Source organism: Trachemys scripta, chromosome 19, assembly GCF_013100865.1.
Source record: "Trachemys scripta elegans isolate TJP31775 chromosome 19, CAS_Tse_1.0, whole genome shotgun sequence".
Classification (NCBI taxonomy): domain Eukaryota; kingdom Metazoa; phylum Chordata; order Testudines; family Emydidae; genus Trachemys; species Trachemys scripta.
The window spans coordinates 9,729,995-9,745,242 of NC_048316.1; the positions used below are offsets into that span (position 1 = coordinate 9,729,995).

The 15,248-nt window shown below is 41.2% G+C and overlaps 1 protein-coding gene across 9 annotated transcripts in view; it reads right to left on the reverse strand.

Annotated features, from left to right (window-relative positions):
- Window positions 1-15,248, reverse strand: part of RERE (arginine-glutamic acid dipeptide repeats) — a 396,982-nt gene that overhangs the window by 68,773 nt on the left and 312,961 nt on the right. For all 9 annotated transcript variants that reach the window (XM_034753081.1, XM_034753088.1, XM_034753087.1 and 6 more), the window contains one exon: window positions 9,952-10,032. In XM_034753081.1, the coding sequence (XP_034608972.1) occupies window positions 9,952-10,032 (81 nt within the window). The remainder of the gene's footprint in view (window positions 1-9,951; window positions 10,033-15,248) is intronic.

Here is a 15,248-nt window from a genome sequence, read left to right on the forward strand (position 1 = left end):
TGTTTGCTCCACTGAACCACATGTCCTGGAAACTGGAGCCATGAATACCTGTGTTAGAGAACTGCACATTGCCTTGAACAGCTAGGAACTCTCAACTACCCTGATCCTCTTGCAATCATGGAATATACAATGGGTCAGAAAATGCCATTTTTTACTTCTGGGACTTGATAGCTCAAGAAAATCTCCTCCTGCAAATCTCAACATTGAGAGCTAATACAGTCCAGCCCAGAAACAGAGAACACACCACATTTGGAGCAATACTTGGATGAGTCTTTTTCAATATACTTGGCCAAATGCCACTCAGTTACAATACTGCAACTCCATTCGGCCCTCTCCATAAGACAGGGGGCACTTCTCCTAATGCTCATAACATAACAGGGAGAGGAGGGGGGGAGGAGAAGGGAAATCTTGATAGGCAACACATCTGCTTGCTCCTCAAACATAAGCATGGAAGAAGCCTAGCAAAAACTCTATCCATGTCATCCATTCACTGGCCTCCTGAGTGTCGGTAAGGACAAAATTTGGCCCAAAAACAAAGACCACCCCTCCCCGCAATAAAACCCATGCAGCTAACACTTCTGCATACATTTTAAAAATAGCAATGACTGCTATGCTAAAATATTTACATGTATTTTAATAACAACCCAAGAATGGGACTGTGTGGATTTTATCACCTGAGAATGCACTGTTTCACAATGTGCTATAATGTGGACTAATGGGCTTCATATCCACGGCTTGAGGGTCAAGCCCTCAATCTTCTCTGCACCAGTCCCTATGCCAGTCTGGATTAAGTTATTATGTCCACTAGATGTCTAGAAGGGAAAATATAGGACAGAAGGCCTAGTCAGAGGACAACAGCTCCCAGCACTTGCTATCTAAAGACTTTATATTACTTGAAGTAGAGAAATTCTGGTGTAACACACTTCTCTTGCAAGACAGGGACTTTCAGGTTCCTTCTTCAAAAGCACTCCTCCAGCACAGATGATCGTGGCTCTTAAAATACAGCAAGGCCTTTCAACACAGTATGAGCATAACCAAACAGCTGTAGGATGGGAGATCTTACTTTAGACCAGGAACATGAATCTCTGTGTTAGTAGAGAGGAAAAACTCCAGTGGTTAAGGTGCTTAGGACTTGGGAGTTGTACGTTCAACTCCCTACTCCACCACAGACATTGCGTGACCTCAAGCAATTCATTTAGTATGTCTCAGCTCCCGATCTGTAAAATGGGGTAACCATACTTACTTTTCTACCTCACAGTGGTGTTGTACAGTGAAGTGTGAATATATTAAAGACCGTGAGGTGTTCTGATTCAACAGTAATGGGAATCATAAGTACAATCAATAGGATTATTTTTGTAGTGCTCTCTGTGTGCCTATTATCTGAATAATAATCCTATTGACTGCTGAAAATGTAATCTGAAGTGTCCATATTTTCCTAAGAGATTATCAGGATATTTTTCAAAAACCAAAACACCATGCAGAGCTAAACAGAGCTTCTTTGGCACTGTGTAGTTACCCAAACTCTACAGCGTTATACCCTGTTATCTAAAGTTTATAGGTGAGTCAACAATCCCTGGACAGGAAATTTCACAAACAAAGATACTGCTTCAGGAGTCTCTCTCTCTTTTTTTTTTTCTTTTTTAAAACCACATCCAAGTTCTAAAGCGTATCTTCATCTCTGCACTGGGAAGAAAGCAAACCAAAATGATGGGCTTGCTGCTCCAACCTCGTGGAAAATGACTGTCAGGATAGATGAAACTCAACAGGAAAAGAGGGAAAAAATGTGCAAACATCTAAGGAGAGACCTACTTTAAATATCTGAGATTCCCAGGACCCTTAGATAGATGCCTGAGGATCTGGTACAGTCTCAGCTGCTACAAAGAAAGAAAAGCTAATACCTTTTCTTGTAAGAAAGGGAAAATGCAAAATTCAGAAATTCCATTGTTGAAAACTGAAACATTCTTTTCAAATGGATTCTTGTTCCTATAGCATGGACATGGAATGAGAACTCACGATTCAATAAGAGATTAAACAACCATACAATAAAATGTCTTACGATAGCAAATCAAACAGAAGGTAAGGAAAATACAGTGCGTCTGCGTAACAGAATTACCAAGAGTCACACAAACATCGTTCTTCCTAAATTGCTGAAAGAGAAAGTTGTGCAATATTGCATCAATTTCTCAAATATTCTTGGCATAGATCCCTAAGTAGGTATTTTTCCCCACCGAAGCAAGAATTGTGCTCACTGGCTCGTTGACAGAACAAGATGCAATTGGCTAATGGTTCTCTTTTGCTTGCAACAATATTTTACCTCTAACTACCTCTTAACCTGCAGAGTAAAATAAACAATGGTTTTCAATCTCATAAGTAAACTAGAAAACAGAATCACTGTGCAAACAAGAGAGCTGATTTACTGCCCATACTACACAGAACTGGAGAGTCCAATGGACACAATGAACCTTTTTATTGTCCCTGGTTGCATCACCTATGAAGGTTTTCAGTACGCTACTCGAATGAGCAGCTCAGGCCCTGAGCTGTTAAAGTTTCAAATTAATTTGGTCTAACGTTTTAAAAAGTAATTTGATGGGAAGTGGGGGAGGGGAGCAGGGTGAATGGAAAGTTATTAATATCACCAGAACAAATTAATTTGATGAAAATCGGGGAAAAGCTGTTAAAAGCACAAGATAAACTTTAGAAAAATCAATGCAAACAGGCCAGATTATGCCCCTGCACCTAGGTGCTCCCACTGAAATCAATGGTAGTGGCACATATACATGAAAGGGTAGGCTTTGGCTTCATGTAGACTAACCCAAGGTGTGACCTTGTCTTTAGACTAATGGCCATATATTGGTGACATGAAACTGAGCTTGTCCAATGTAGATAGGCAGAGTTCAGAAAGAAGATTTAAATAACAGATTATGTATGCCTTTAGGATACAACCTGCCACAACAGAACAGAAAGAAAACTTTTCAACAGAGAGAGAGAGGGGAAGAATAGGAGAGTGTATGGTATATAATACATGAAATAAGAACTGAGAGGTTGTCCAACATGCAGTCCAGGTTTAGAAATGGACTTTCTATTAATCTGTATTATAAGATATGGAATCATTTCCAGAGTGGACAGACACAGATGGAATCAGAACTTTTTAAATACCTTTCCAAACCTTCCATTTGTTTTACTATCCAATAAAATAGAGTCTGCATTAGGTTTAACAGTCAAATGTTTCCTCATCTAAAATCAAGCCAAACCATGGTGAACACACATTATTGAACACCCCCTCAATAGATTTCTGGTCTTTGTAAACAGCTTTCAGCTCAATACCACTTGGTATGGCAACCCCCATCTTTTCATGTTCTCTGTATATATATCTTCCTACTGTATTTTCCACTCCATGCATTTGATGAAGTGGGTTTTAGCCCACGAAAGCTTATGCCCAAATAAATTTGTTAGTTTCTAAGGTGTCACAAGTACTCCTCGTTCTTTTTACTTAAATCTATGATGCTCTCCCATTTGGGCTCAGCTCCTTCAAGTTAAACATTTCATAAAATTCGACGACTTGTTCAGTCTGCTCCTGTTGTGCAGTGGAAAGTCAACCACTGCATGACTGCCTAATAGACTACTATACCTCAAGCACAGACACACTAATATCCTGGGTTCCATTAATCAGCAAAGCTAGTCACTCGCTGGGTAAAAAAAAACCAACAAGCCAACATGTTCCCTACTGAAGTGTGGGTTTTTCGGTTTGTTTGTTATGCAAACGAATCAATGGTTCACTTACACAGGGAGAGCAACTAACCCTTCCCGCAGCCTGTTGTTCACACTGGACTAAAGCCCAGTGGGATATCTGCTATGACTGCAGAAAAAAAGAGAAGTGTGAGGTCATCAGATTTAATAGTCTGAAGCCTGGTCCCTGTTTTAACAAGAATAAAATCCTCCTACTGCAATATCCATAGGGTGGAAACACTAGCAGCAATGAGGAGAGCTGAAACCAAAAGAAGTGCTGGCTGTTTACGTTGGCAGTCATTTCAAACTCTAATGGAAAATTTCAGCTCTGACTGCATCAGGGGTAGAACAAGTTATTAAGGAAAAAGGTATGGCATTTGAACAAAAAAACCCGTACGTAGCTTATCCTTCCTTATTCGAGTGCTCTATGCTGCTGAAGCAAAGGCAACTTGAGAAATATTGCACCAGAACCAAACTGTGTATTAATAGCCCAGCATTAGGGGAATATACTGTCCAAACAAAATATATTTCCTGTGGGAAAGGAGGACAGTGAGTAATACTGTCCATGCCACGTACACACAGTTAAGTTTAGCTACTGGTGAAAATAAGTTATGTTATACTTTAATGTGAAAAAGCTGATGCAAGGCTAATCCATCATTTTATACTGAGGGAGTGAAAAACCCCCTCACCTAAGTAATTATTCCATTCCCTTTGCTAAAGGAACATCTACTATTTGACCAGATACAGTGAGAGAAAATCATTACCTTTAATTTGCTTACAAGTGGGCTGGACAAACATTACTTAGGCTGTTAGCTGATTTGCTTAATTACATACAGTACTGACTGTACAGAGGACAAATACCTCTCCCGTCTTAGTGCCTTAAATACAGTGACCTTTCTAAACTTCCACTGTTTTGCAGCAATACATTATAGCACTCTATTTTTTTAGGAGCTACTAAGGAAGCCAATATTGTAGATTATGTAACACTAGATTAAGCATTAATGAGGCAAGAATCAGATTGTTTATCTAACCCCCCAATCGGAAATTAAATAAAACTTTATGCTGAAAGCTCAGGCTGCAGTCATTTTGGCCTGCTAATATTAACAGAGTACAGCTTATTCAGTCTCAGAGATAAGTCCCCACCGCATTCAGTTTGGGCAGAGGGAATTTGCTGCCTGAAAAGCCAATATTTTGCCTAAAGAAAAGGATGATGCATATTCAGTACTTTTGCACATATTTAATAGAATACATTTTTGGTCTGAGGGAGGCAGTTGATTTTCATGACTTTTTCATAAATACTGTAGATTTCAGACGCTAAATGCAATGGCACCAGCCCTCAGGTACAACTTTTAGATTAACTTCTTTCTCTCTTATCCCTTGCTAACTGGCCAAGCCGAAAATCAAGATGCTAGTGGAGCCTCTATGCCCAATGTGGAGACTCAGAGCAAGATTGCACTAAATACTGAACTCCATTACAAAAAGACGACAATAAGGCTTTGTAGGGAGTTCACGAAGGCTTGTCTACACATGAAAGCTAATTCGGAATGTTGTAGAGTGTGAATTGAGAGTGGAATAGCTATTCCTAAATGATTCCATGTGTGCTTACTCTTATTACAGAATAAGAGTGGTTTATTTCAAATTTTCTTAATTTAATTAAAAATTACATCAGAAAAAGGCACTCTTATTCCAGAATAAGAGGGTCTACAAATGCAGTTACTCAGGAATAGCTAGTCTACTTTAAATTCACACCCTGCCTTATTCCAAATCAATTTTCATGTGCAGACAAGCTCTAAGCAACTATGAAAGGAACTCAAGCCCTTCAGCCTGGTGGGTGAAGGCTGGACAGACAATTAGCTTCCTGCCATGATCAACCAGCACTACAGGCGTTCTGTAAAAAAAAAAAAAATTAGCCATTCAAGGATCTCAAAGCACTTCCTAAAGATAAGAGTTATTGTCATTTAAAAGCTGGGCATAAGAGGATGTGCAGTAGTCTCAATGGAAGTTCAGGGTTCTTATATCTTAAAGCAACTGTCCCTGAGTGAGTTACCCAAGGCCACACAAGTCAACCAGACAGGAATAGAACTCACCTCTGACTCCCAGTGCCCAGCTCTAAATTTGACCAAGCTCCTTCCCTGACAACACAACTCAGTGCTCTCTCTTCCTTCCTGGTCACGACTGGGATTTCTAACAAAGGAATGTTCTCAATTTCTGGTAAGCCAAAGAGCAGAGTTGCCTGACCTGTTCCTCAACTCTAGTTCCTTGCCTGGAACAAGCAAGGATACCAGTGTGCTCACCTCACCTTCTTTCCATCTTTTTACCATTTATACAGCACCAGTGTGCTAAGTGCTTTAGGAAAAACTTATGACCACCGGCTTCCAGCCCTGTGGCTCCTACAGTCTATTTGTTTTAGGCCTATCACTATGGTATTTCATGTAGAATTCTTCAGCTCAGGTAATTCAGTGTCATCCTCTGCGGAATGTGGAGTAAAATGAGGGTTACAAACATGGGGTTACAGAATTTCAGCGTTTTATTTTTTTTTTAAACTAAGGCCCAGACATGGAAAGCTTCTACTTAAAGCTAAAGCAACTGACCAAAGTGCCTTCTTCTAGTTGCACATCTAAACTCAAATTTTCAGAATAACTGAAGCCCGAGTACCATTTTCAAAAGCAAGCTAGGCAATTAGGTGCCAACATCACTTTTGAAAATGGATCTCGGCGTTTCTGAAAACGTTGTTCTTAGGGCTATTAAGGGGAAAGAACCGACCAGGTTGCTAGCATGATCAAAAAGTATATTTAATTCTGCCTCGGCACGGGGGCATGGACTCTTGAGGTCTCTTCCAGCCCTATATTTCTCTGATTCCCTGAAAATTAGTCTGACATAGTTTGCCATTTTGACCACCAGTATATTAACCAGAAGAGGTATGAAAAACTATTCATGAGGGAATGAGGGGAGTAGGGTACTAGCAAGAAAAGAGAAATATAAAGTTATATGACAACCCAAAGCAAATTACAAAAATTATATTAAAACAAATTTACATACAGGCCTTCTTCTCCGGGGTATTACATGGTTAACATTTACTGATCCAACTAAAGCACCATAAACTTGTTAGCTTTCCTTAATCAACTCCAGCATTCCCATTTCAGCAGGGGGCATGCTCAGATAAGAGCTAGCTTTAGTTCCTGTGTGTCTTGCTCATAAAAGCTTGAAGAGAATGTTAAAGCTATTTATGCACACGCCCACTGGGAACCTTCTCTCAGACATAATTGCTTTGAAATAAACTGGGAGTGTGAAGACCTAAAACACACAGCTTTGATATACGGCAAATACATTCTTTCATCAGGATATTTTCCTTGCTGGTTATTCGTTTAGAAGAAACTGTGTCACAGCTAAAATGCACAAATTGGCAAATACAGGATTTCCTTTAAAATGATACGATACATTGAAGGGGTGGGGGATAGGTGGAAGTGAAGGCATCCCTCAAGCAGAGTGTTCTCTAGGAGGCTTGCAGAAAACAAAGCACAGTAGATATAGGACCTAATTCTCATTTACAGCCAGGCCAGAGTAAAGTAGAATAAGTTATAGTCGCACCTATCTTAAGGCCCACGTAAACAGCCGTGTAAAGCAGACAATGTAAATGAGAATCAGGTTCAGTCTTGAACGATTTTATTCTTCTGTCGGATTCTTTAAAGCATAATTCTTGTAACATTGCAAGTGTGTGTGTGTGTGTGTGCGCGCGCGTGTGTAAGGGGCTTATGCTATAAACAAAACTGATATTAAGAAAGTTTGGCTGTAAGTGGATTTCTCAGTACATGATGACTGAGATTTATTTAACCGCTCAAAGCAGGTGTGGATAACCTTTGTCCTCCTCTCCAAAGATATGAATGATTTATCTGGTGAGCTCTGATTAATTAGAAGTACATATGACCTATAATCTTGTTTCCACTTAGGACAGGTCACTTCAGAAATAGCCTTGACTCCTTTTAAAATATTTTTTGCAGACTTTGGGAGCAGCTCCCAAAGCTCTGTCTTGCTTATTTAGTCATTTTTCAGAGCTATTCCTAGTGATGGTCTAGTGGCCAGGAATCAGAGAGAGAATAATTTAAGAGTTATTAGGAGTTTATTTCATATTGGAGGAGAATGGTGGCAGGCAAGTAGTTTGAAAGCCATACTGATGAAAGAAAATCGCGGCAGATCTAATTCCATAGCCTTATAGTTTGGAAATTCTCCTAAAGGAAAAAGCAAACCCAAGGAGTCAAACATTAGCTAATACGGGTCTGATCCTACGCTCCTTACTCAGGCAAAACTTCTACTGTGAACAAGGAGTGCAAGATTGAGCACTAAAAAAGCAGAAGCTAAACTTGTGGGCAAGAATAGGAAATGGAGATTAAACAATCTGATGTAGGTCAAGGGTTACTTGTAGATCAGTTACCACTAGGGGCTAAAACAGCCTGCTCAATACCATCTACTACACTCTACTTCAAATCGCTTCACCTTAATGCTTAATCTTCTCAGCACTAGAAGTTTAGGCCTAGTACAATAAAAATGTAATGCTTGAACAGTGATGGCCTGTATCAAATTTCACATAGCTTGCAACTTCACAGAACTTTTAGGGAGGGCACAAGGTCTGAGAAATTCAAGTTCAAAAGCAAAAGACAAATTGTACAGCACTGGAAAGTAGGGTCAGAAATATGTCCCCAGTTTGCCTTACTTCAATGTGTCTTTTCTTTGATATATTGAAAAAAAAAATTCTTTTGCAGAGAAAGTATTTTATTTTTAAAAATACATTTCCGTGTACATGTAGCTGAAATGGACATATTTTTCTTAAGTAGTATTCAATAATCAAGTAGTTTCCTAGCAGCAAAATGCACTTCAAATCTAAAAGCCAATCTCTCCTAAAAACATTTCTGGGGAGTTATTCTGAAGAATAATGAAGGAAGAACTGCTTAAGCTGATTACATCCTGGATTTGTTAAATGTTGCTAAGTATTGTCCAATTTCCTTCGAAGATGTCATCTCTCTACAAACCATCTTCACTCATAAAAAATGCATCAAAATAGTAAAGTCAAGTCTATTTGCTCTTGGTGCAGTAACTAATATTTCCTAACATTACCAATAACATTGGCATATTAATCCACAGACAGACTCTCTAGGATAAACCTTTCACTCTCCCTTTCTGTTTGATTCACGTGATGGTATTAATGTTTTGCCCATGAGAAATTGTGATGTAACAATATAATGTCACAAAGACATACCTCAGGAGGGTAGGAAGGAAACATCTTAGTATCCTTAGATGATTAAAAAAAAAAAACAAAAAAACCCATACACTATTACAATTATTTTTTCCACTCAACATTGAAGTTTCACACAAAATAGATTTAATATTAAGTCACCTCCATCCGGTGACGTTTAAATAAATATTTTCAACAGCATCCCATGAATATGAATGCCACTTCTCATCCAGCAAAATAAGCACTGCACCAACATTTTCACTTCACTTGTCCCTAAATTCAGGGCAATAGCAAAGACTGCTTTCCAACACCATTCTACAAGTAGTAGAATGACACCTGCAGCATGGAAACCGAAGCTTCTAGAGAGGCTTGGCAATCAGAGCTAATGGAAAAACTAAGTAGATTCCCAGAGCTTCCCAAACCCTTTAAAGTACAGCACTCTTCCTCATCTACCTCCCTTCTTAAATGCTTACCAATATTTTTAGTAGAATTTGACAATTATATAGTTGTATTAAGGTCAAACAAGAAACAATCCTTAATTCAATTTGGAAAGAAAAGTCTTACATTTGCTGTCCAAACGTAAAAGCAGCCAGCACACACTTCATTCTTCCAGATTCAATCAGATTTTATTTTGATTTAGGCTTTTGTTAATTACCCACTGCCATTTGAGCTTAAGTTGATGACATAAATGAATTATCCCATGATAATGTCTATATTTAAAATTAGATTTGGGCTCCATAAATACTTTCCCAACCCCCTATGACTTCCTCCAATAACAACAAGCCTATTTTATATCTTTCATACACAATGCTTAAAAATTGCCGTTAGGAAAAAAAAATACAGTAGCGTTTGTCAGCTGGGGATTTCTCTTCCATACATTTGAGCCAGACACTCAATTGAGGGTTAAAGAAAACTGTTTCATAAGATCAAATGGTTAGAAGCAGCAGAGGGGGGGAGGGGGGGGAAGGCAAGTTACATAAAAGTCCAATTGTACTTACAGTCTCCTTATTGGGAAGCAACTCCTTTCGGATCCTGAAGAAGTTCTTGCCGTACTGTCTCAGCCCTTTAATGAAGCGTTTCTGTGTAAAAAGATAAAAACAGAGTGTCAGCAGAGGAAAAAAAATATTTTTAAACAGCAAAATAACCGTTCTCCTCGTAGGGACTGCTGATAAAAGGAGAGAAATGTGCACACATACAACTGAAACCATCAAAAAGGGGAAGGCTTTGAAAAGCACTATAAAAATTCAGATTTACTTAGAATTGAACCACAAACTTCCAATGTTTGGAGCTAAAAAAAACTGCTCAGCCCTTGGTACAAAATGATGCCAGTTAGCGTTCAAGGGTTTGAGAAATACAGTCAGCTCCTCTCCATAAAAATAAATCACAAAAAAAAAATCAGCAAAATCTATTTACAACTAAGGGAGGGGGAGAATCACACAGACAAGGAGGAAGGAAGAATATGTAACATTGTGATTTTTTTTTAAAGTGACTCTCCAATTGGGTGAGGAAAAGGTTAAAAGTCCTTTCACGGGTACATCGCCCCCGCCCCCCACACACCCCACACAAAAAGATCCACGCTACTTTGGTAGAAATAAAGGCAAACGGCTTCCAAATAAATCCCTTCAAGGGGGAAAAATATCGCTGCTTGTTATCCCCCCTCCCCTCTTTTTTAAGAACAGTTCATGTTTGGTTTCAAATCCAAGGCAGCAAGAGACTTTCTTCTTTCACTTTGCAATAATCCACTTGGAGAAGAGAAAGCTCCCCCCGCCCCGGGGCTTCTCCTTTGGGGGTGGGTTTTGTTTGCAATCTCCTTGGGTTCAGACAGCCCCTAAAAACAACAGGGGCGAGCGGAGGTTGTTCCATCCAGATTGGGGTGGGGTGAGCCTGAAATGAGCCATAAAAGTCCTTTTCCCCGGCTCTGAAATGCGCCTCGTTGCAAGCCGGAGCCCGAGTGGTGAATTCGAGCTCGAGCTGGGGATCTCGGCGAGCTTGGCGCGAGCTCTGCCATAAAAAGAATAGTGATCAGACACCCCCAACCCCCGCCAACCCCGGCGCCCCAAAGCCGGTCGCCTGCTGCGCTCCCTCCCGCGGGCAGAGCCCCATGCGTGCAGGGCGGGCGAGGCGCGAGACCTGGCTCTGTCTCCGGCAGCCACAGGTAAATCCGGCTCAGGTGCCATGCACAGGCTCTCCGGAGGTGGGAGGCTGCAGCGCTGCCGAGCGGAGCTCGCTTGTCACGCCGGGGCTCTGACACTACCAAGGGGGAGGGAGGGAGGCAGCAGCGGGCGGCAGCAGCTTAACATGTGATCTCCGCCGGGCTGTGCGGCTCGGGAAGAGAGCCTCGGGTGCGCTGCAAAAGGCGGCCTGGATCGCCCTGGAAGGAGCCCAGCCCGCCGGGCGAGGGGTGGGCAGCTCTCTCCCTAGCGCCCTGCATCCGGCCCGCCGCCCGCTACAAGGCAAGGGGGCCCTGGAAGCATCCGCACGGGGGGCTCTGGGCTCAAGGCGAGCGGTCAGCCTTAGCCGGAGTGGATTAAAGCCCCCTAAAAAGGGGACTGACTCTAATTCTCGTGGAGCAGAGCTTGTCTCCCTCCCCAGCAGAAGCGGGTCCAAAGAAAAGATACCCCCTCACCCACCTTGTCTCTCGAATATCCTGGGACCCACAGGGCTACAACAACAGGCACAGAATTCTGCTCCTGTAATTAGTAAAGCAGGGATCCGAGGGGAAAATCTGGGAATGGATTAAGAGCTAAATCCTTAAACACTGAAGGCGTAACAGAGCGTGGTTAGGGAGGTATTTTCCTCTGCCAATGCGCTTGGTGGGCCAGGAACGACAGTTCTTGCAGAGGCCGTGATTTTTGTTTGGTTTGGTTTTCATTTTAAAGCCAAGAGGTGAACCAGGGAACGATCTCCTGCCACCCAGCTCTAAATGTTCTATAGCTTCCCAGCCAGTGCAATGGGTTTCCGCCTTGCTTTGATGCATCTATTTCTGTGGTTTCTATGGCTAGTCAAGTTTAACACACTTAGCAGCTTAGTCTGTAGCTCGGGGACCTTTCTGTGGCTTCCCCTTCCCCAGATTAATCTATCTATTCCCTGGCTCTAAACATTCAATAACTTCCCAACCAGGGAATATATTCTTCCTCTCCTGCGTTATTTCCCTATGGTTTGCATCCTCATTTGTTAAATATATTATGACATGCTATTTACCTTGGCCTGCAGCTTTGGGACTTGTGGCTTCCAGTCCTCCCCGCCCCCAAAGAATTTCACAAATAAATCAGTGTAAAAGGATCATAGCTAAATAATTGGCGACTGGATTGTTAAAGGGGCCTGGACTGAGCTTCCTTTTTTGCAGGCATAAGAATACAGGCACCATTATTCGTGAGCGCCAAGTTCTACCTGCAAAAAACTGGGTGACACTGAAAATCTGGACCCTAATGTGTATACTATGGGGGAAATTAAATTAACTACCAGAAAGGTAAGACATGATTTAAGTCAGCTCTCATCTCTATCAGCCAAATCTGGCCTAAATGCTGGCAGATGAGCAAAGTCTCCCCCACACCATGGAGTGGGTGAGGAACTATCCCACAGAAACTAGTTCAGCCCACTGAAATATCCCACCATAGGGTAGAGGATCCATACAGCAGGGGATCTTCTGAGCCCTGCACCTCTCTTCAGTGTGCTGCAGTGCAGGCAGCCCCTGTGGAATTAACCACACAAATCCCTTGCTTCCTTGGCAGCAGAACGGCTTTGGTTCAATTATCAGGGAACCCTTCTTTGGTGCGTAGGCAGGAATGATCAATGATTTGCACGTTGAGGCTGGACTCCCATCCAAGAGTTGAATTACTCACACCCATTTACTTCTTTTCAACCACTGGATCACGTCTCCAAATGGTGTCACAAGAGAACAGTAAAAGTGCCAGGGACAGGGGTAATAAAAGCACTCCGGATCCTGAGCAAGGAATCTTGACTATAAGGAAGACACCTGCCTTTAGACAAGAACACCTCTACTATGTAATGGGACTGGTCCAGTGTGTTCCTCTGAGCCAGTGAGTCCCAACCCATGGCCCAATCAGCACACAGCTGCAGTCCATGTGACATCCTCAGGGCCATACAGATAGTATTGGATGCAGCCCACCTAACACATTGTGGAACACATATGCAGCCCACAATGATAAAAAGCTTGAGAACCACTGCTCCGAGCACTACTCATACTGGTGTTTCTCCTGGCTTCAGTGTCAGTTAATCAGGGGCACTTCACACTGTCAGAGAAGCCATTATCCCCCATCACGGTGAACACACTCCTCACATTATGTGCTTCTAGTGCAGAGAAAGATGGCAGCCGTAATGGGAGGACTATAATGCCCAAACGCCAGCCCCTATATCCCACAGTGCACTGCAACATACCTATACAACCAGCAGCGTAGGATGAAAATCAGCCAAATCAAGAAGTATGTGCCAGCATGTAACCCAAAGCGCTTCACAGCTCTTAACAAAAACACTCAGTATGGCTCTGGGCTGGAAGGTTTTTAGTTTTCTTAACATCACTGTCACCATGCATTGCATTATAGGCACTATGCATTTGCAGCATCAGGTAACAGAGTATGTTTGAAATTTCAATATAAATAATTTCACAGAAATATTAGTGTGAAGAAAGTAGTTCCAAAGAGGGTCATCATATAGACACAACTGTTCTCTTTAACAGAACAATCCATTTATGGAAGAGCAGGGCCAGTGCAAAATGTCAGAGCAACCTGTGGTCCAAGGCACAGGGTTGGAAGACATGGGTTCTACTCCCAGTAATTCCACTGACTCACTGGGAGACACTGGGCAAATGGACTCAGTTTGTCCATCTGTAAAAGGGAACCCCTACCTCCAAAGCATTTAGAAAACCTACAGCTGAACTTTCTAAACAAGTGCTAAGTGTTATAATTCTTCCACTTTCCAGCCTACTCTACACCACTCCTCAAACTAAATACAACCCTTTCTGCAAAAGGAACCGTTTGAAATACCTAATTTAGCAAATTCACCACAATAAATTTAATAACAGGAAATGTCAGATGCTAAATTGGAGATACTGAATAAAGATACCATTGCAGACTTAACCTGTTATCAAAGGCACTTAATGGCATTTTAGTTGTGTTTAATCACCACCTGTAAAAAAAAATTTGGGGGGGGGAGGTAAAACAAAGTACATTTTCACTGTGGAGTGCAAAGCCTATGAATTATGTTCTTCATTCACTTTACTTGGTTGTGATGTTTTTAAAAAAAAAATGATGAATGGTATGGGGAGAAGGAGCTTTTTAAATAAGTAATTCTGAGTTGACAATTTTTAGTTATCTCATAACCAACTTTTTCACATTTTCCATCTTTTCTGATTAAATTTTGCAGTAAAAAGCAATCCCAAATTCCTTCCCATCCTGTTCATGAGATGCCAAAAGTACCTATCATGAATGTAAATGTGGGATATCCTATCTCAACAGCAACAGTGGGTCAGACAATGCTCTATTTCCAAAGCTTGATTCATTTCAATTTTGTTGACATTCTGAAACCTCTACCAATCACATGGTTTGCTCACATGTCTTGTCTACAGGTATGGTCTGATAGGCTTCACCATTCAACCATTTCAACCACACGAACTGACCTAATCTTATTCAGTGGAATTGGCATGGGTAATAAGAGTACAATTTAAATCTTTAAATCACTACTGGATGTTTTTCCAAAAGACATGATCTAGGTCAACCACAAGTTACTAAACTAGACACAAGTATCAATGGGTGAAATTCTCTTACCTGTGTGTTATTCAAGTTGTCAAACTAGGTGGTCACAACAGCTTTAAAATCTATGAATAGGGTAGACACTAAATAGCTAAGAAACAACTTCATACACCAACAGTAATCTCCAAAATGAAATGGTAAATTTTTAACTATAGCTTCCTTCCACAAGCATACCATTGTGTAATAAAACTGAAACCATCTTACACTTCTCATTGTTACTTAAAAAAACATGGTGGGTATTAAAAGAAAACTATAACTAGACATTACAATGACAACACCAGGTGTCCAGCCTGGACTTTGTACAAACTGGAAGGGAACCTATGGTTTTAATGTGCGCAGTGCTGTCATTTCCACATTGATAAAAACAGGAATCCTTGCAACTAAAAGATATTTAAGCAACAAGAGACATTCATGTCATGAGGGGATATGATCAGGCCTTAGGTGCACTGAGAAGTAGGAGGCTGAAGCCTGGAAAGACACTTTGATTATAACACTGCTCGGTGCAAATACTGTGAGGCAAAAGACAG